At 40.9% G+C, this 22,865-nt stretch overlaps 1 protein-coding gene across 1 annotated transcript in view; it reads right to left on the reverse strand.

Annotated features, from left to right (window-relative positions):
• Window positions 1-3,420: 3,420 nt before the first annotated feature.
• LOC121444962 (testis-expressed protein 11-like) overlaps window positions 3,421-22,865 on the reverse strand; it is a 301,690-nt gene continuing 282,245 nt past the window's right edge. The window contains exons 28-29 of the mRNA XM_041646923.1: window positions 4,214-4,378; window positions 3,421-3,576 (exon numbers count right to left, since the gene is read on the reverse strand). Coding sequence (XP_041502857.1) covers window positions 3,421-3,576; window positions 4,214-4,378 — 321 coding nt within the window. The remainder of the gene's footprint in view (window positions 3,577-4,213; window positions 4,379-22,865) is intronic.

Consider the following 22,865-nt stretch of genomic DNA (forward strand, 5'->3'; position numbering starts at 1 on the left):
TCTTTGGGACTGAATGGCTGCAGGACTGGCTGGGACAGAAACCTCTGACAATAGAAAGGCTAGAATCTGAGTACTGGATTGAAAATGGAGGCATCAGTATAATCTATTATATAAGTGTGTGTATATGTGTGTGTGTGTGCATGAGTGTTGGGGATCATGTATAGGCATAAGCGTGTATGCACATACACCCACAAGTTTATTTCCTAGCTCCATTGGCTCCGAAGACCTAGCAACAGTGTGACCCTAGTTAATAATGAATGTAACTAGGAACTAGATCCTGGGACATATCACCATTTTCTGTCTAAAGGAACCAGGTCTCTTTGGAGAAATCACTGATCTCTGATCTAAGATTGGAGCAGGAAGTGTCTGAGATGAGCCCGGAGCATCTCACTGTGCCATAGGTAAAGAAGTGCTTACAGAAAATGGGGACATACCAAAAGAGCACAGGACAAATAACGATGGTGAACTATCGGTCACTCAATAAGTAAGACTCTATTAAATGTATGCTAAAATGTAGGTTAAAAGAATGGCTGAATAAATAAGTGGAGATGAGCCGAGTAACAGAGCATTTGCATGGACAAGTCCTTGGAGGGGATAAGAAGTGGAGGGGCGGCCAGTGTGCACGCGCCTTTAATCCCAGCACTCGGGAGACAGAGGTAGGCAGACCTCTGTGAGTTGGAGGCCAGCCTGGTTTACAGACCAAGTTCCAGGGCAGCTAAGGCTGTTACACAGAGAAACCCTATCTCAAAAAAACAAACCAAAAAAAAAAAGAAGAAGAAGAAGAAGAAGTGGATCAGAAAAGGCCTTATTTTACCAAGGCCACCTAGGAAAGGGAACAAGGAGAAAGAAAAACCACCACTTACCAAGACATCACCTAAAAAGGAATTCAGGTAAGAATTAACACTTGATGCTAAAACTTGTTTGTGAACATTAATGAGGAACAGGATATTTGCTTAGTCTCAAATTAGCTTCCACCAAGAACCTCCTAATTATTTACTAATTACTAAGTACAAAGTGTTTATCAATTAACCTCACACCGGAGAAGCCTGGCAGAGATCGTCTTAACTTCAGTGAGTAACAGGGCGAACTGACACTGAGAGCTTGCTGGTGGGCCGCACCAGGAACACACTGTTGTTGCAGCACTGCCTGTCCAAAGGGAGTAAAGAGAATCTAATCAGCAGGAAACATCTGACCCACCAAAACTGAGGCTCAGGCTACAGAGCCCTTAGTCTGTTCTCGGAAGAAAAGCTAAGGTCATTTGCAAGAGATAAAAAACGTGACAACTCAGTACAGCTTGTGATCTTGAATTTGTGAAGGACGATGGGGACAGCCAGTGGCACGTGGGGCAGACGCTGGAACTGGAGCATTGCTGGCCTTCTGATTCTGATGTTTGTGCCATGGCTAGGCATGCAGGACATTTTTACAATGTGCACTCTTGCAGCAGTGAGCGTACGTTTTGTTTTGGGCTCCTTCTCTTGTCCTGCCATGCATTCTTGACTATGATATTCTAACCACATGTCCAGAGACAACAGAGCCGAGTGATCGCATACAGAAACCTCCAAAAGTATGAGCCAAAATTAATCTTTCTCCCTCTAAGTTGACTTTCTTAGGGATTTTTGACACAATGGAAAACAAACCAGACAGTAGTCCTATATATACATAGCATCTCTGTACATGGTCCTTATTGTTTACAGTTTAGAAATTTTAAAGGAGGTTTTTTAAAAAAAAAATCAGCAAGCAAAGAGTTTGAAGAGTTCAGAAGCCTATTAAGAATCTGAGAAGATCGTGCTGCCAAAGATGTCACGAATAAGCATTTAGAGTTAAGACTAAACTCAAATATCAGCCCTGAAACATGCGTAAGAAACTGTGAAAATCTGTCTAGTGCCAAACACATCACATCTTACAAAATTCACTTTAAATATTATCTTCTCGACATCTCTTCCAGGTTTTGGAACTAGGAGCGAAGTGAGTGACCAAATCTTACTCAAGCATGTTCTCATAAGCAAAATTAGAGGGTAATAAAGGAGCTCCTCTAATGTCCATGGTGGCGTGTCCCTGGGTCACCTCCCCAACAGGTTTCCAGGATCGCAGAGTGTCCCTCTCAGGCAAGTGCTCATTACATTCGCCATCTTCTCCCTCTAATGCCAAGTGCTCAACACATAGCATGCTTCAGTTCATGGATCACAAGGAGTGGAGGAGTCACTGGGAATTTGATGCAGAAGACTGCCCATCCCCAGAGAGTCTGCGGAACAATCTCAAGGGACTGAGAAAGCAAGCAAGCAGAAATAAGGCAACGTGGCCAATTAGAATCCAGGGAAGTGGAGGAAGGGCGCACAGCAGGTGTTTGTGCTAACCTACAACTTTTATTCCATCCACAGGTATTTGGGAACCAAAGGTTGAAAATGTTGTAAGTGGAATAGGAACCAAGCAGGAGCGGGACAGCAATGTGGTACTGCACCATACCACTGTTAGTGCAGGCAGAATGAGCATACTGACCCTGCACGGGCCAGGCCTCTCGGGAATGGGGATTTGGCTCTTGGAACGTAAGGGGACCAGATCACAGGAAGAATGACTGAGAGGATGCTGAACCTGAAGAAGAAAAAGCTGGATGACGGAATGGTGGTGGCGGGGAGTGGGGACAATTTCCGTCTTTGATTATCTAAAGGGCACCTGAAAGGCACTAGCTGAGTTATTACTGGGAAACAGATTTTTGTTCAGTATAAGGAAAAGCTTTTTACCAATTAGACAAGCCAAAAAGAAGGATGTGATTGAAGAGTCACAGGATGTGATTCATTCTCCTCTCCCACTCTCTGACCGGCGCTGACTGGAGCACAAGATAGGATATAATAGAGATGGGGTAACCAATTCTCACGGATTTGAAAGAAAGATTTCATGACTCTGATAAATCCAAGAGCCAGTGACCATTAAGGTCACTTCCAATGACGTTTGCGGTTTTGTATTATCCTTTAGTTTGGGGAGTTTGGGCACTTTGGGCAGGGGTAGCCACTCCATTTAATTTACAAGAGGTATCTTGCTCTAGCGTGGAATCTTCCAATATAACTCTTAGTAGTTAGGAAATTAGCTGATCACCGAGTGAAAGTCAAAATGTTTTTATTTGAGAAAATTTCATTGAACATAAAAATAGTGCTTAAGAGAACAAAAAGTTCAAGGGAACATATGGCAAAAACTGAACTATTCAACAGCTTATGAAGATACACCTTCAACTTTGTCTGAGCCAGCCTGCTTATCCACCCTCTTCCAATCAGCATCACCCTTCACTGAAAGATAGACTCCTTTAAAAATAAATATCAATTTTATTTCATGGGCCTGTGCCATGTGTATGCCTGGTACCCCTGGGGATCAGAAGAGACCCCACAGGGATCTGGTACCATCAAATACCTGGTACCCCTCGAACTGGAGTTACAGATGGTGGCGAGCTGTCGTGCGGGTGCTGGGAACTGAACCCAGGTCCCTGGGAGGCTCAATCAGTGCTCTTAACCGCTCAGCCATCTCGGCAGATCTTAACTCCCACCTTTTATCTAATGCTTCCATGAGGTTGACATACAGAAGATTCACCTGAGAAAGAAGACAGAAAATAAACTTTGAGAAGAAAAAAGTAATGTAGGAAAGATTCCCGGACCCACAGCGAAGTCTGGTCTAAGTTGCCATTTGGGGAGTACACACAGTCCTCTCTTGAGAAAGTGGAATCCGAGGGCAGGAGGTCTGTTTAATTAAGAACAGACAACTCTAGTAAGGGAGGAGGTACTCAAAACAAAATTTATTCTTATTTGGTAATAAGGCTTTTCCCTTCCCAAACCTACCCTGGTTAGCTAATGGTCTAGACGCTTGAAACTGAGAATAACAATCCCTGGGGAAATTGGGGTTTGAGCAGCCATTGTCTGCAGAGGTCAGCCCTGGCCCACATCCATTGGCACTGGCAGTGATACATCTTTCCGGAGCTCACTCCTGGCAGTGCAGTCCTCCTGATCAGATTCTGTTCACCATCCCTGTGTTTGCTGTTCCCCATTCTTCTCGGTGTTCACCCTAAGAAATTACTACCTTGTCTCCTACCTCATGAAATGATATGGAATCACTGAGCTCTTCAAAGATGAAGATTTCCCCCAAGTCAAGCAAGGTAAGATGTGCTTATGGGAGCCTGTCATGACTTCTGTGCCCTCTAAGTCCTCCACCTACTGCAGAATTCCCCTCCTACCTTAGCTTCATAGCTTGTTTTGAGGGAGCCAAGGTGGCTGAGGAAATCCAGTGCCAGGCCAGCCCATCTTTTTGCAGAATCATACATGTTCCTGCTGTACATCAATATTCCAGTATTCCAAGACTTGATCATTAGCCAGAGAATCTCCTCTTCTGGGTAGCCCTCCTAAAATCCAACGGAGTGAGTGTTTCAAAGTTGTCACTGTCACTGCTGATCATAACAACTGTATCATGTCCCATTGCTATTAAACAAGAGGTGCTCAGCTAGCCCTAAGGAAAGACCGCTCTTGGAGAGCAGGCGAGTACCTTGACGGCATGGCAGCTGTAGAATGTTCCACAGTGAAGTCTTGTGGAGTGACACAAAAATGGAAAAAGGCAATGAGGCCCTCTACCACTGAAAGAAAAAATATCAAAGAGACTAATTCCTGCTCTTTCTGAAGCAGAAGAAAATCTGCATCCGGCTTGACTCTCCTGTTGCTGCTGTCCTCAGCTAATTGTCTTCTCAGTCCCCACGTTTTCTTTTCTGACATGGTCAAGAAACTGTTTTGTTGAGTCTCTTAATTCCCCTGACCACAATGAATTTCTGTTCTTGCAAAGGAAATATTAATCTTTAGTGTTAAGATAATCTACTAAGCTACGAACAAAGGGCCCATTTCTAAGATGGTACTAAAGCCTTATCAGTGGTTTTTAACTCCGCTAATCACAAAATTATATTTGATTCTTCATTGTATTTTGTAATAGTGAAAAGGATTAATATAAGAAGAAACTTTCCCTGTCCTTGTAAAGGAGATGGAGAACAAAGACAGCACTCATGTTGAAGCCACATACCAAATATGGCTCAGGCCCTGGAGGGCAAAGATGTGACAGAAGATTTGGGAAGACGCTTCTTGAGTGGCAAGGGTGTTGTCTTGGCTTTTATGCACTTTTGTTTTGTTTAAGACAGGGACCTTGCTATGTTGCCTAGTCTGCTCTTAAACCCCTGGGTTCCTCTGACTGTCCCACCTCAGCCTGCCACGTGCTGGAACTACAGACCCATACCATCATACCCAGCTGTCCTTCAGTTGGATTCATAAAAACTACTATGTATAAGACAGTACGATAAGGAGGCTCTCATCTTAAAGGACCCACAGCAGCTTTGGGGTAACAAGGCATCAGCATAGAAAGATGACTTCGTGGATCTGAGAGGACAGCTCAGTGACAGAAAGCTTGCCAAGCGTATGAGGCCCCGAATTTCACCCTTAATATCACAAGGGAAAATGGCTTCCCAAGGTGTGGTTAAGGGTTTGTTGGAGTGACGTGGACAAGAGGCACAGTCCTGATACAGTGATAGGGAAGAACACTGCAGAGCTTGGTCAGAGGCAGTCTAGTTTGCCGAAACATCGGCTTTGCAAATTTAGAGTTGTTTCTTTCCATTTCTATAGCAAGCTTTACATTTCTCTAATATAATTTATAACACATCATTTTGAAAAACATTATATATTTATTTCTTCAGCCTGTTGAGTTCTTTGTGGTATACAGATTTTTTTGTTTCATTTTTGTATCCTCAGAGTACAACACTATGCATAGCATTCAACAGAGGTGCAATACATTCGCTGAATGAATTAATGAATGAAGAAATGGTCCAATCTTCAATCAAATGTGACTTTCTCAGTGAAACCCTAAAATGGCAAGAGACTTAGCTCCACGGGGATGTCCCCGGCTAGGTCCTTGGGCAGCAGAGGAGAGGGTGCCTGAACTGGTCTTGTCCCACTATCACACTGATGATTATCTCGAATATCACCCTAGAGTCTTCGTCCAGCGATGAATGGAGATAGAGACAGACCCTCATCAGAGCAACGGACTGAGCCCCCAAGGTCCAGTTGAAGAGCAGAAGGAGGGAGAACATGAGCAAGGAAGTAAGGACCGCGAGGGGTGTGTCCACCCACTGAGATGGTGGGACTGATCTAATGGGAGCTCACCAAGGCCAGCTGGACCAGGACTGAATGAGCATGTGATCAAACTGGACTCTCTGAATATGGCTGACAATGGGGGCGGATTGAGAAGCCATTGATAAAGGCACTAGGACCTGTTTCTACTGGATGCACTGGCTTTTTGGGACCCTAGTCTGTTTGGATGCACAGCTTCCTAGGCCTGGATGGAGCGGGGAGGGCCTTGGACTTCCCACAGGGCAGGGTATCCTGCCCTCTCTTAAGGAGGGAGGGGGAGGGAAGAGGGGGAGTGGGGAAGCAGGAGGGGAATGGGAGGAGGGGAGGAAGTGTAAATTTTTGAATGGAAAAAATAAAAAAGAAAGGGAAACAAGTTCACAAATGCAGGATCAAATTTCTGAGCATTTCCTCAGAATAGTGTTGGCATGAGATAGTCGAATGTGGTACTTCAGTGAAATACATTCATTTGGAATTCTGCGTTCAATAGGCCACTCTCTTAAAGCATTAGGACACATATTAATTCATTGCAAGCTTAAGAAAGTTTTATAGTAAAAAATGTTGTGAGGCTGGAGAGATGGCTCAGCAGCTGAGAGTACTGGCTGCTCTTCCAGAGGACCCAGGTAAAATTTCCAGCACCCACATGGCAGTTCACAACTGTCTAAAACAGGTTCTAGGGGATATGACATCTCATACAGACATACATGCAGGCAAAACACCAATGCATATTTAAAATATGTTGTAGCATGTAACTGTTAATACAAGGCATGTGGAACACTTACGACACCATAAGGGCTGGAGTGTAAAGTGTTTCATGTTGTGGAATATTTGTTTAACTATGAAAGATGTGCTGCATTTGTTTTATGTTGTGGAATGTTTGCTTAACTATGTAAAGATGCGTTGCTGTTTTACCTTGCCTGCCTAAGGCACCTGATTGGTCTAATAAAAAGCTGAATGGTCAATAGTGAGAGAGGAGGTATAGGTGGAACTTCTAGGCAGGGAGAGTAAGTAGGAGGAGGAATTTAGGCTTGAGGAAGAAAGAAAAGATGCCAGGAAGATGCCAGGGGCTAGACAGCCAGACACAAAGGAAGCAGGAAAGTAGAACCTACAGAATGAAAGAAAGGTAAAAAGCCCCAGAAAAAACACAGGTAACTAGAAACAGGTTAAGTTAAAAGAGCTAGTGGGACAAGCCTAAGCTAAGGCTGAGCATTCATAATTAATAATAACTAATAATAAATTTCGTGTCTTTATTTGGGAGCTGGTTGGTGACCCAAAGAAAGTGCCAACTAGGGCTGGAGAGATGGCTCAGTGGTTAAGAGCATTGCCTGCTCTTCCAAAGGTCCTGAGTTCAATTCCCAGCAACCACACGGTGGCTCACAACTATCTGTAAAGAGGTTTGGCGCCCTCTTCTGGCCTTCAGGCATACAGACAGAATATTGTATACATAATAAATAAATAATTTTTTTTAAAAAAGTGCCAACTACAGTTTTGCATTACACACCAGAGCTTAGACTACCAAGCTACTCTTGGGAAGTCACTGAAATGTTTTGTGTCTCAGTGACTGTCCTTTGAGCCAAGAAACCACTATTTTAAGGAGTTCAACTACGTCCCCTTTGCAAAAGATCATCCCAGCTGATCTGGTTCAAGGTTTACAGCCTCTCATAGCTGTGCAGAGTAGGTCTGAGATTTGAACCTGAGTATACAGCTGTTTCTTTAGCTGTATACAGCTCTGCAATGCTTTATGTGGCCTGGGGGAGGAGTTAGAGAATACAGAGGCCAGAGAAGATTAGAGCTAGGTGGGAGACCTATATGGCTACAGGGAAGCTCTCATCCCTGCTTGTTAAAGCTTTTCAGGTTTGGCAGGTTGGGAGAGGTGTGCCCACACTCCTGAAAGTCGTCAGCCCACACTGAAGCTCTGTAAAGAAGCCCAATAAATTGATTGATTACCCAGAGTGAACTCTGGCAGAATTGTGCCTGGGTTTGTGACTGGGACATTAGGAGGAAGGGTAGATGCTGCTTTATGTTTCCTTCTGGGAAGGGATTTTAGCAACACTTCATGAAAAGGGAAATGATGAGATGAAGAGGGATTTTTCTTTCTCCTCTCTTTCCCCTCTTCTGTCTCTTTCTCTCTCGTGCGATGTAGTTAGACTAGCCTAAGCCTGGAGATCTTCCTGCCTCAGTCTCATGAGTACTGGGATGATAGACGCGGACCACCAGGCCCAGCTGAAACTAGTTTTATCTGGTGCTGGGGATTAAACTCAGGGCATGCTAGGAAAGCAGTCTACCATTGGGTCACACCCTCATCCCAAGACTTCAGGATTATTATCTATTTATTTGTGTGTGTATATGTGCATGGCACTCTACTTGGGTAGAGGTCAGATGATTTGCAGGAGTTGGTTCTCTCCTTCAACCATGTGGGTCTTGGGAACCTAAATAAGCTTGTCAGGGTTAGCAGTAAGTGCCTTTACCCACTGAGCTATTGTGGCAGCCCTATATTTCTTTTCAAGACAGGGTCCTTCCTATGTAGCCTAGACTGGCCTTGAACTCATGACCCTGAGTGCTTGGATTACAGATATGCACCACCATACTTGACTGGTTAGTTCTGTTTTATGCATGTGGGATTTAAGGTAATTTTGGAGCTACCTTGTAGACAGCAGCAGATAATAATTAGAGCATGTCAATTCAATGAAGGGAACACAGAATGCAGGGAAGAAAAGAGTAGAGAATGATGCAACTGTCCATAGTTGGGTGTAAGAGAAAAAAGACAAGTTTCTTGAGTTCTTTGTATATTTTGAGATCAGTCCTCTGTCCAATGTGGGGTTGGTGGAGATCTTTTCCCATTCTGTAGGCTGTCATTTTGTCTTGTTGACCATATCCTTTGCTGAACAGAAGCTTCTCAGTTTCATGAAGTCCCATTTATTAACTGTTGCTCCCAGTGTCTGTATTATTGGTGTTATATTTAGGAGGTGGTCTCCTGTGCCAATGTGATCAAGGCTACTTCCTACCTTCTCTTCTATAAGGTTCAGTGTGGTTGGTTTTATGTTGGGGTCTTTGATCCATTTAGACATGGGTTTTGTGCATGGCAATAGATATCAGTCTATTTGCATTCTTCTACATGGTGATATTCCGTTTTGTCAGCACCATTTGTTGAATATGCTTTCTTTTTCCATTTTATATTTTTTGCTTCTTTGTCAAAAATTAGGTGTTTGTAGGTGTGTGGATTGATATCCAGGTCTTCGATTAGATTCCATTGGTCCTCCTGTCTGTTTTTATGCCAATACCAGGCTGTTTTCAGTACTGTAGCTCTGCAGTAGAGTTTGAAGTCAGGTATTGTGATGCCTTCAGAAGTTCTTTGGTTGTACAGGATTGTTTTGGCTATTCTGGGATTTTTGTTTTTCCATACTAGGTGGGCACTCTATTAACTGGTAAATTCCTAACCCCACATAACAGTTTTAAGATTTATTCATTCTATAGCATGTATCAGTATGCCATTCTTTCTCTTGGTCAAACAATACTCCATCATATGGAAATATCACAACACATATTTACTAATCATTTGATAAGACATTTGAGTTATGTGCCTTTTTCCTGTATGAATGAATCTGCTTTGAGTATTTGTGTATGTGTTCCTATTTGTATACTGTTGTAGGAGGCTGCTTGTTTGTTCCTGGCTGCTTAGCCCTGAAATAACCACACAGAAACTGTATTAATTAAATTACTGCTTGGCCTACTAGCTCTAGCTTCTTATTGGCTAGCTGTTACATCTTAATTTAACCAATTTCTATTAATCTGTGTGTCGCCATGTGGCTGTGGCTTACTGGCAAGGTTCCTGCTTGTCTGTTCCCAGCGGTGACTACATGTCGTCTCTACACTCTGCCTTCCTTCTCCCAGCATTCAGTTTAGTTTCCCCAGCCTAGCTCTACTCTTTTGCCCTATCATAGACCAAGACAATTTCTTTATTAACCAATGGTATTCACAGCATACAGAGGGGAACCACACATTATCTCCCCTTTTCTTTTTAAATAAAAAGGAAGGTTTTAACTTTAACACATAACAATTACATATAACAAAATAGGTGTCAAGCAAGAATTACAGTCTCACTTCCAGTATACATTGTTTCTCTTGGGTATATAAGCAGGGATGGAATTTCTGGGTCATATGGAAAATATATTAACCTTTGGAGACACTTTTAGGCTCTTCTTCTTCCTTCTTCCCCTTTTACGTTGTTGGGAATCAAATCCAGGACCTTGCACATTCAAGGCATGCACTGATCACCCTTCAGCTGATTTTCAAAGCTTCTGCACCACTTTGCTTTGTAATCACAGTCTTTGTTGAGAGCACTAATTATTTGCCAATAGTTGTTTTTTTCTGTCTTTTTGAGTATAGTCATCTTATTGGATGTAAAAGTGACAGATCGCTTTATTTTTGTATTTGTATATCTGTGATAACTAATTATACTGAACATCTTTTCATATGCTTGATGGTCATATAACTATCTTTTCTGGAAAAACAGCAACTTCCATTCTTCCCCCACTGGAAAAATGTGGCTGTTCTTATGGAGTTGTAAGATTTCTTTTTATATATTCCAAATGCAAATCTCTTTTCTCCAACATTTACTCCCATGCTTTCAGCTATTTTTTTTTTATTTCATTAGTGGTGTCTTTTATAGGAAAATGTTTAAATTTGTCTCAAAACGAATTATTTATTTTTATTTCATTTCATGATAGGGGATCTAAAAATCCATTTCCCAATACAAGATCACAAAAGATTTAGGATTCTGTTTTAGAGAAACTGAACCAGATGTGCTGGTACATTCTGGCAATCAGCAATTGGAACATAGATGCAGGAAGACTAGGCATTCAAGATTATTCTCAGCTATACAATGAGTTTGAGGACAGCTACATGAAACCCTGTCTTAAAAAAGAGCAAAACAAAATAAAATTTTTGAGTTGGCAATGAATATGAATAAATGAAATAGTAAGCTACCTGTATGGAATTTCTGTGAGGTTAAACAACTGCCAAGATGGGTAGCAAAATCACACAGAATAACAAATAACTATGAAATTATCAAGGAGGGAAAATCAGCCTAGGAATTCCAGCCCATGACAACACTGGCTAATTAACATGTAAAAGACATAATTAGCTTCCTTTGGATTGAGATAGGGTCTCTTTATGTATTTCAGGCTCTCTGGAACTCAAAATATAGCCAGGCTCATCTCAAATTGATAGTCTTCTTGCCTCAGCCTCTCAAGTGCTAGTGTTATGGATGTGTGCCACTGTGCCTGGCTCTTAAAGGTAGATTTTAAGTGAAAAGAAGCAGCAGGGGGTGTTATGTAAATAGTACACAGCAGGGAGAGGAAGACAGGATAGTTTATAAACAAGACAATGTTGATTACTGGATGGGCAAGGGACCATCTTGTTTTTCATTTGGATGAGGCTCAGGATAAGGATTTGGGAAATACAAAAGCTACTAGAGACTTAGGGGGAAGAAAGTGATATATAAAGGTTGTGCTTTGGGAAGATATACTTGGTAGGGATACAGAGGAAAAACAAAAGAAGAAAGAGACAAAGAGAAACTAGGAATCAAACTACAGAAACAGAGGAGAAAACAAACTTTCCAAATCTGACTCAAAGATGCCTTTGTAGAAACCTCAATTCCAATGCTAGAAAAATACGAGGACAGGAAGAAATAAGATTTAGATGAATGGAAACCCAAGGACCATTGTGCTGTGAAGAAAGAATTCTAGTTTCAATTCTTGGCTTTTCCATTACATATTTGCATGCCTTATATAAGATATTTAACCTTTCAATGCCTCAATTGACAAAATAACGAACTCAATGTAGTATAGTTATGCACACCTATAATCCCAGCACTCAGGGAGCTGATGCAGGATGATCGTGAGTTTAAAACCAAATTGAAACACATACTGAGACACTATACAAAAAATTAGACATTTAATTTGGTAACCCCAAAGACTATTAATTCTCCAGGTCATAGAATGAAAATTTATATGATTTTTAAATCCCAATGGTGTTACCTAAACTAGTAGATGATCATAAGAGAGAAGACAATATTGCTAAGTAAGTTTCTCAGATGCTAATATGCATATAGAAATATTCTTAAAATTTAGATTTTCGCTTCTCCAAGCCTACATCCATCTCCTAGGGACTCAGCCTCTTGGTGAAAACCCAGAGGCTCCTAATAATTTCCTGCCACCCCCTTTATTTTTTCCTTCTAGTACATCTATTCCTTTGTGACTTCTGCCAACCTGCAGAACCCCTCTCTAACAGGGACCCACAGTGGCTGTGCTAGACTGAGCCTCAGGGACTCCACCACAGCTAGCACATTTGACTAAGACCCAGAGTGGGCAATAGCAAGTAAAGTATGGAACACCCATTCAATGATGAAACGAGATACACACACCAAGAAGCACATCAAATGTTGTAACTCCAGATGTCTAGATCCAAGTACAAAACCATAATCAAGAAAATATGCCTCCTCCAGGATGCCAAACAAAAGCCTCAGGGATAAGCCTTACCAATAGATTAAAAAACATGGAAGAGAGAATTTCAGGTCTTGAATACAGGTAGAAGAAATGGATAATACAGTCAAAGAAAATGTTAAATATAAAAATATCCAAGTCAAGGCATCCAGGAAATCTGGGTCATTATGAAAAGACCAAGCTTTTTAATAATAAAGAACAAGGGAAAAAGCCTAAGTGAGAAGCACATAAAATATTTTTAACAAAATCATACAAAAACATTTCCAAAACCTAAGGAAAGAGATTCATATCAAGGTTCAAAGGGCATCTAGGACACCAAATAGATGAAAAGAAACTCCTCATGTTACATAACAATCAAAATACTAAATGTATAGAACAAAGAACAGATATTAAAAGTCACAAGGGAAAAAGACCAACTCACATATAAAGGGGGGGCCCATTAGAATAACACATGAGTTTTCAGTGCAGACCCTGAAAACTAGAAGGGCTATGATGGATATTCTTCTAGCTCTGAGAGATCACAGATTCCAGCCCAGAATACTATACCGAGCAAAACTACCAATCACAATTAACAGAGAATGAAAAACATCCTATGGTTAAAACAAATTTAAGCAGTTTCTTTCTACCAATCCAGATCTACAGAAATCATTAGAATGAAACCTTAAATTTGAAGAGAAGGTTAACTACACCCAAGAGGACATTAGGAATAAATAATCCCAGCACAGTTAATCAAAAGATGGCAAGAAAGCTACACCAAAATAATAGGACTCGATAAATACTGTTCACTAATAACTCTCAATATTACTGATCTCAATTCCCCAATAAAAAGACAGACTGGCTTAAAAATAGAATCCAGGCCTGAGGCAATGACCTCCATAGGAGCAGGTACAAGGGAGCCACCACTGAGGGAACAGGCCTGAGCCAGAGACCTCTGCAGGACTGGGCCCAAGCCAGGGACCTCTGCGGGAGCAGGCCCAAGCCAGGAAAATCTACAGGAACAAGCCTGAGCCAGTCACCTCTGCTGAAGTAGGCCCAAGCCAGCAACTTCTGCTGAAGAGGGCCTGAACCAGCGACCTCTGCAGGAGCAGGCCCAAGGCATCAACCTTGGCAGAAGCAGCCCCAAGCAAGCAACCTCTGTGGGAGCAGGCCCAAATGACCCCTGGTATTGCAGAATGACCCCTGGGAGTCCTGAGAGACTTCCAGGAACACTGAGTGACTTCCAGGGTGACTGGAACCATGGTCCTGACTGCACCACGAGGAGCAACCATCTGAGCCTTGGATCCATTGACATCTTGGATCCACTGGGAAGATTGATCACCAGAGATACAGCCCCAACTACACCACTCAGAGGAAACAATAGGTAGACAAGGTAAGAACACACAGCGCCACAAAAGAGTAACAACACACCAATAAAAAAAAAACTAGTGGTCCTACAACAGCAAGACTTGAACAACCAAATATAGATGATGAAGAAGAAAATGACCTAAAAAATAACTTTAGGAGAATATTTGAGGCCCTTAAAGAGGAAATAAAAAATTCCCTCAAAGAAATGGAGGAAAAGACAAACAAAAAATTAGAAGAAATCAACAAATCCCTTAAAGAAAACCAAGGAAAAGCAGTCAAAGAGATGAAAAAAACGATTTAAGATTGGCAGAACAGGACTGAGTCATCAACCTGGGCCAGAGCATACCCTAGACAGCGAAAGCCACCAGAACAAGTACAGGGGAGCAACTGCTGAGTGAGTGAGCTAGAGCCAGAGCCAGAGACCGCTGAGGGTCCAGATCTGGGACCTTCAAGGGAGTAAACCTAAGCCAGGACCCCTGTGGGTCTGGGTGTGAGGTGTAAGTCTAGTACGTCTGAGGAACTAAGACTGAGCCAGGACCTCCGTGGGTCTGGGCGTTGGGCTGGGACATCAAAGGGAATAGGCAGGAACCAGAAACATCTGCGGGTCTGATCATGAGTCTGGGACCTCTGAGGGAGTAAGCCTGAGCCAGGTCCTCTGTGGGTCTGGGCGTACCCAAGTCTGGTAACTCTGAGGAAGTAGACCAGAGCCAGGATCCTTTACAGGACCAACCCCAAGCCAGTGACCTCTGCAGGAACAGATCCAGACCAGGGGCATTTACAGAAACAGGTCTGAGCTGACAACCTAGGCTAGCGCAGGCCTGAGACAGCAAACTCCAAGGGAGTGGAGCAAAACCTGGGAGTGCTGAGCGACCTCCAGGAACATGGAGTGACCCACGGAGTAACTAGAACCATGGCACTGACTGTATCACAAGGAACAACCATATGAGCCTTGAATTCACTGGCACCTAGAAGATTAATCAATAGAATCTCAGACAGCCCCAACCACACCTATTAGAGGAAAAGATGAGTAGAAGAGGTAAGAACACATACAACACCACAAACAGCAACATGACACCAGTAAAACCTAAAGACCCTACAGCAGCAAGACTTGAACAACCAAATATAGATGAAGCAGAAGAAAATGACCTAAAAATAACTTCAAGAGAATGTTTGAGGCTCTTAAAGATAAAGTGAGAAATTCCCTCAAAGAAATGCAGGAAAAGACAAACAAAAAATTGGAAGACATCAGCAAATCCCTTAAAGAAAACCATGAAAAAGCAATCAAACATATGAAAGAAGCTATTCAAGACTCTGGGAGTTTGAGACCAGCCTGGTCTACAGAGATTGTTCCAGGACAGGCTCCAAAGCCACAGAGAAACCCTGTCTCGAAAAACCAAAACCAAAACCAAAACCAAAACCAAAAACAAAAAAAAAAAAAAAAAGAAAACTGAAATAGAGACAATAAAGAAAACACAAGCTGAGGGAATTATAGAAACAGAAATATGAGAAAACGATCAGGAACCACAAATGCAAGCATGAACAACAGAATACAAGAGATGGAACAGAGAATCTCAAGCACTGAAGATACAATAGAGGAAACAGACTCATCATCAGTCAAAGAAAACATTAACAAAGCTTAAACCAAAATACCCAGGAAATATGGGACACCATGAAAAGGTCAAACCTAAGAATAATGGGTATTGAAGAAGGAGAAGAAGTTCAACTCAAAAGCACAGAAAATATATTTAACAAAATCATAGAAGAAAACTTTCCCAACCTAAAGAAAGATATGGCTATGAAGATACAAGAAGCATGCAGAACACCAAATAGACTGGATCAAAAATGAAGTCCCCTTGCCAAATAATAATCAAAACACTAAACATACAGAATAAAAAAAAGACTATTAAGAGCTGCAAAGGAAAAATGCCAAGTAACATACAAAGGCAGACCTATCAGAATTACACCTGACTTCTCAACGGAAACAATGAAAGCCAGAAGATCCTGGTCAAGTGTTATGCAGACAATAAGAGACCACAGATGCCAGCCCAGACTACTATACTCAGCAAAACTTTCAATCACCATACACGGACAAAGTAAGATATTCCATGACAGAATCACATGTAACTAATACTAAGTCACAAACCCAGCCCTACACAAAGGACTAGAAGGAAAACTCCAACCCAAGTCAGCTATATCCAAAAAACCACAGACAATAGATGATGTCACAGCAGCAAATCCCAAAGAAGTGAAAAACACGTATGATAACATCACCAACAATGAAAAATAAAATAACAGGAGCTAGCAATCACTGGTCATTAATATCCATTAATATAAATGAACTCAACTCACCCATAAAAAGACACAGGCTAACAGATTGTATATGAAAACAGAATCCATCCTTCTTCTGCATACAAGAAACACACCTCACTCTGATACACGTCTCAGAGTAAAGGGTTGGACAAAAAATTTTCCTATCAAATGAACCTAAGAAACAAGTGGGTATAGCTATCCTAATATCTAACAAATTAGACTTCAAACTAAAATCAATCAAAAGAGACAAAGAAGGACATTAGTCATAAGAAAAATCCATCAAGAGAAAATCTCAATACTGAACATCTATGCCCCAAATACAAGGGTACCCTCATATGTAAAAGAAACACTTCTAAAGCTTTAATCACACATTAAACTCCACACACTAATAGTGGGAGACTTCAATACCCCATTCTTACCACTGGACAGGTCTGTCAGACTGAAAATTAACAGAGAAATAAGGGAACTAGCAGATGTTATAACTCAAATGGACTTAACAGACATCTATAGAACATTCTATCCAAACATAAAAGAATATACCTTCTCAGCACCTCATGGAATCTTCTCAAAAATTGACCACATACTGGTAACAAAGCAAATCTCAACAGATGCAAAAAACTGGAATAACCCCATGTATCTTATCAGATCACCATGGCTTAAAACTAGAATTCAACAGCAACACTAATTCAAGAAAGTCCACAAACACATGGAAATTAAACAATGCTCACCTGAATCATCAATGAGTTAAAGAAGAAATAAAGGGAGAAATTAAAAAGTTCCTAAAATTCAGTGAAAAAGACCACACAACCTACTCAGATTTATAAGACACAATGAAAGCAGTGTTAAGAGGAAAGTTCAGCCCTCCCTCTCTCCCTCCTTTGGGGCATAGCGCCTCCCTGCCCAGCCTGCTAGGACGCTGGGACCGAATCCGAACCAGGAGGACAAAGGGGTGGCCGGTAGCTCCTTTGTTCCCATAGCCTGCCCACAGCGAGCGGGGTGGGCCCTTTGTTCGCGAGCTAACCAAGCAGCGCGCAGAGTTTCGATCTGGGCACCGAGTGAAACATCATTGTGGAGAAACATCTCTGGGGAGTGACATCACTGGGAAGGTACATCAGTGGGCAAGAAGACCTGATCCTGTAAAAGAAGATCCAAAGGGGAGTATTGGGAGGAAGAGATGGGCAGACGCCAATGCAGGAATTCTCCCAACAATCTGAAAAACAACACGAAACCACCAGAAGCCAGTGACCCCACAACAGGAGGACATGAACACCTTAATCAAGAAGAAGTAGAAAAAACTGACTTCATGAAAGTGATTGACACCCTTAAACAGCATATAAAAAACGCCCTTATGGAAATGGATGAGAAGTATAATAGAAAGTTCGAGGAATTGAGTAAATCAGTGAATGATACCCTAGGAAACCAAGGAAAAACAATCAAGCAGATAAAGGAAACAGTTCATGACTTGAAAACTGAAATGGAGGCAAAGAAGAAAACACAAACAGAGGGCCGGCTGGACATGGAAAATCTAGGTAAACGAATAGAGACTACAGAATCAAGTATAACCAGCAGAATACAAGAGATAGAAGAAAGAATCTCAGATTCTGAGGATAACATAGAGAAAATAAACACTCTGATCAAAGAAAACAGCAAGTCCAACAAACTCTCATCACAAAACATTCAGGAAATATGGGACACAATAAAAAGACTAAACCTAAGAATAATTGGAGTAGAAGAAGGAGAAGAAGTGCAGCTCAACGGTACAGAAAATATACTTAATAAAATTATAGAAGAAAACTTTCCCAAACTGAAGACAGATGTACCTATGAAGGTTCAAGAAGCATACAGAACACCAAATAGGCTGGATCAAAAGAAAACATCCCCTCGCCATATAATAATCAAAACACAAAATATACAGAATAAAGAAAGAATATTAAGAGCCGCAAAGGAAAAAGGCCAAGTTACTTATAAAGGTAAACCTATCAGACTTACACCTGACTTCTCTATGGAAACCATGAAAGCCAGAAGGTCCTGGATAGATGTTCTCCAAAAACTAAGAGACCACGGATGCAAGCCCAGACTACTATATCCAGCCAAACTTTCATTCACTATAAATGGAGAAAACAAAATTTTCCAGGATAAAAACAAATTTAAACAATACGTAGCCACAAATCCAGCCTTACAGAAAATAATAGAAGGAAAATCACTAACCAAGGAGTCCAACAATGACCACAATAACTCAGACATCTAGAGACTCTTCACCAGCGCCAATCAAAGAAGGAAAACACACAAACCCTACTACTAAAAAAGTGACCGGAGTTAACAACCACTGGTCATTAATATCACTTAATATCAATGGGCTCAACTCACCTATAAAAAGGCACAGGCTAAGAAATTGGATAAGAAAACAGGATCCAACATTCTGCTGTCTACAAGAAACACACCTCAACCACAAAGACAGGCACCTACTCAGAGTAAAGGGCTGGGAAAAGGCTTATCAAGCAAATGGACCTAAGAAACAAGCAGGTGTGGCCATACTAATTTCTAACAAAGTTGACTTCAAACTTAAATCAATCAGAAGAGATGGAGAGGGACATTTTATACTCATAACAGGAACAATTCATCAGGAAGAAGTCTCAATCCTGAATATCTATGCCCCTAATATAAAAGCACCCACGTACGTAAAAGAAACATTACTAAAACTCAAGGCAGACATCAAACCGCACACACTAATAGTAGGAGACTTCAACACTCCTCTCTCACCAATGGACAGGTCAATCAGACAGAAACCTAACAGAGAAATTAGAGAATTAATGGAGGTAATGAAGCAAATGGACTTAACAGACATCTATAGATTATTCCACCCAAAGAGGAAAGAATATACCTTCTTCTCTGCAGCTCATGGAACCTTCTCGAAAATTGACCATATACTTGGTAACAAAGCTAACTTACACAGTTACAAAAAAATATTAGTAACCACCTGTGTCTTATCAGATCACCATGGATTAAAGTTAGAATTCAACAACAATGCTACCCCCAGAAAGCCTACAAACTCATGGAAACTGAACAGTCAACTACTGAACCATACCTGGATTAAGGAAGAAATAAAGAAAGAAATTAAAGTCTTCCTTGAATTCAATGAAAATAAAGAAACAACATACTCGAACTTATGGGACACTATGAAAGCAGTCCTGAGAGGAAAGTTCATAGCACTAAGTGCCCACCTAAAGAAAACAGAGAAAGCACATATTGGAGACTTAACAGCCCACTTGAAAGCTCTAGAAAAAAAAGAAGCAGACTCACCTAGGAGGAGTAGAAGACTGGAAATAATCAAATTGAGGGCTGAAATCAACAAAATAGAAACACAGAAAACAATCCAAAGAATCAATGAAACAAAAAGCTGGTTCCTGGAGAAAATCAACAAGATTGATAAACCCCTATCCAAACTAATCAAACGACAGAGAGAGAACACGCAAATTAATAAGATCAGAAATGAAAAGGGGGACATAACCACAGACACAGAGGAAATTCAGAGAGTCATTAGATCTTACTACAAAAGCCTGTATGCCACAAAACTGGAAAATGTAAAAGAAATGGACGCTTTTTTTAGATAAATACCATTTACCAAAACTAAACCAGGACCAGGTGAACAATCTAAACAGACCTGTAAGTCGCGAAGAATTAGAAGCTGTTATCAAAAACCTCCCTACCAAAAAAAGCCCAGGACCAGATGGTTTCAATGCAGAATTCTACCAGAATTTCCAAGAAGACCTAATACCTATACTCCTTAATGTATTCCACAATATAGAAACAGAAGGGTCATTACCAAATTCCTTTTATGAAGCCACAATTACTCTGATACCAAAACCACTCAAAGACTCAACCAGGAAAGAGAACTACAGGCCAATCTCACTCATGAATATCCACGCAAAAATTCTCAACAAAATACTGGCAAATCGAATCCAAGAACACATCCGAAAAATTATCCATTATGATCAAGTAGGCTTCATTCCTCAGATGCAGGGCTGGTTCAACATACGAAAATCTATCAATGTAATCCAGCATATAAATAAACTGAAAGAAAAAAACCATATGATCATTTCATTAGATGCTGAAAAAGCATTTGACAAAATTCAACATCCATTTATGTTAAAAGTCTTGGAGAGATTAGGGATACAAGGGTCATACCTAAATATAATAAAAGCTATATACAGCAAACCGACAGCTAACATCAAATTAAACGGAGAGAAACTCAAAGCCATCCCACTTAACTCAGGAACACGGCAAGGCTGTCCACTCTCGCCATACCTCTTCAATATAGTGCTTGAAGTTCTAGCAATAGCAATAAGACAACATAATGGGATCAAGGGGATTCGAATTGGAAAGGAAGAAGTTAAACTTTCGTTATTTGCAGATGATATGATAGTGTACATAAGCGACCCCCAAAACTCCACCAAAGAACTTATACAGCTGATAAACAGCTTTAGTAATGTGGCAGGATACAAGATCAACTCCAAAAAATCAGTCGCCCTCTTATACACAAAGGATATGGAAGCAGAGAGGGAAATCAGAGAAGCTTCACCATTCACGATAGCCACAAACAGCATAAAATATCTAGGGGTAAATCTAACCAAGGAAGTGAAAGATCTATTTGACAAGAACTTTAAGGCATTGAAGAAAGAAATTGAAGAGGATACCAAAAAATGGATGGACCTCCCTTGCTCTTGGATTGGGAGGATCAACATAGTAAAAATGGCAATTCTACCTAAGGCAATTTATAGATTCAATGCAATCCCCATCAAGATCCCATCAAAATTCTTCACAGATCTGGAGAAGACAATAATCAACTTTATATGGAAAAACAAAAAACCCAGGATAGCCAAAACAATCCTATACAATAAAGGATCTTCTGGAGGCATTACCATCCCTGACTTCAAACTCTATTACAGAGCTACAGTAATGAAAACAGTGTGGTACTGGCATAAAAACAGAGAAGTCGACCAATGGAATCGTATAGAAGACCCGGATTTTATCCCACAAACCTATGAACACCTCATTTTCGATAAAGGAGCTAAAAGTATACAATGGAAGAAAGAAAGCATCTTCAACAAATGGTGCTGGCACAACTGGATGTCAACCTGTAGAAGAATGAAAATAGACCCATATCTCTCACCGTGCACAAAACTCAAGTCCAAATGGATTAAAGACCTCAATATCAGCCCGAACACACTGAACCTGATAGAAGAGAAAGTGGGAAATACCCTACAACAGATGGGCACAGGAGATCGCTTCCTATGTATAACCCCAGAAGCACAGACATTAAGGGCAACATTGAATAAATGGGACCTACTTAAACTGAGAAGCTTCTGTAAAGCAAAGGACATGGTCACTAAGACACAAAGGCAGCCTACTGACTGGGAGAAGATTTTCACCAACCCCACAACAGACAAAGGTCTGATCTCCAAAATATATAGAGAACTCAAGAAACTAGACTTTAAAATGCTAATTAACCCAATTAAAAAATGGGGCACTGAACTGAACAGAGAATTCTCAACAGAAGAAGTTCAAATGGCCAAAAGACACTTAAGGTCGTGTTCAACTTCCTTAGCAATCAGGGAAATGCAAATCAAAACAACTTTGAGATATCATCTTACACCTGTCAGAATGGCTAAAGTCAAAAACACCAAGGATAACCTTTGCTGGAGAGGCTGTGGAGGAACGGGTACCCTCATCCATTGCTGGTGGGAATGCAATCTTGTGCAACCACTGTGGAAGTCAGTGTTTCGGTTTCTCAGGAAATTCGGGATCAACTTACCCCTGGACCCAGCAATACCACTCTTGGGAATATACCCAAGAGATGCTTTATCAAATGACAAAAGCATTTGTTCAACTATGTTCATAGCAGTATTATTTGTAATAGCCAGAACCTGGAAACAACCTAGATGCCCTTCAATGGAAGAATGGATGAAGAAAGTATGGAATATATACACACTAGAGTACTACGCTGCAGTAAAAAACAATGACTTCTCGAATTTTGCATGCAAATGGATGGAAATAGAAAACACTATCCTGAGTGAGGTGTCCCAGACCCAAAAAGATGAATATGGGATGTACTCACTCATAATTGGTTTCTAGCCATAAATAAGGACCACGGAGTCTACAAGAGGTGAACCTAAAGAAGCTAAGTAAGAAGGTGAACCCAAGGAAAAACATATAGTTGTCCTCTTCGCTAAGGGAAGTAGACCAAATTTCCGGGGAGAAAATGGGATCTTGGGGATGGGGTGGAAAAAAAAAAAAAAGAGGAAAGTTCATAGCGCTAAATGCCTACATAAAAAAGCTGGAAAAATCCCACACTAGTGAGTTAGCAGAACATTTGAAAACTCTAGAACCAAAAGAAGCAAACTCACCCAAGAGAACTAGATGGCAGGAAATAATCAAAATGAGAGCTGAATTCAACAAAATCGAAACAAAGAAAACAATGCAAAGAATCAATGAGACAAAGAGTTGGCTCTTTGAAAAAAAATCAACAAAGTAGACAAACCTTTATCCAAAATAACCAAAAGGCAGAAAGAGAATA

The sequence above is a fragment of the Microtus oregoni genome, unplaced genomic scaffold (assembly GCF_018167655.1).
Source record: "Microtus oregoni isolate MIOR12 unplaced genomic scaffold, Mior012 000150F_ref0000365, whole genome shotgun sequence".
NCBI classification, from domain to species: Eukaryota; Metazoa; Chordata; class Mammalia; order Rodentia; family Cricetidae; genus Microtus; species Microtus oregoni.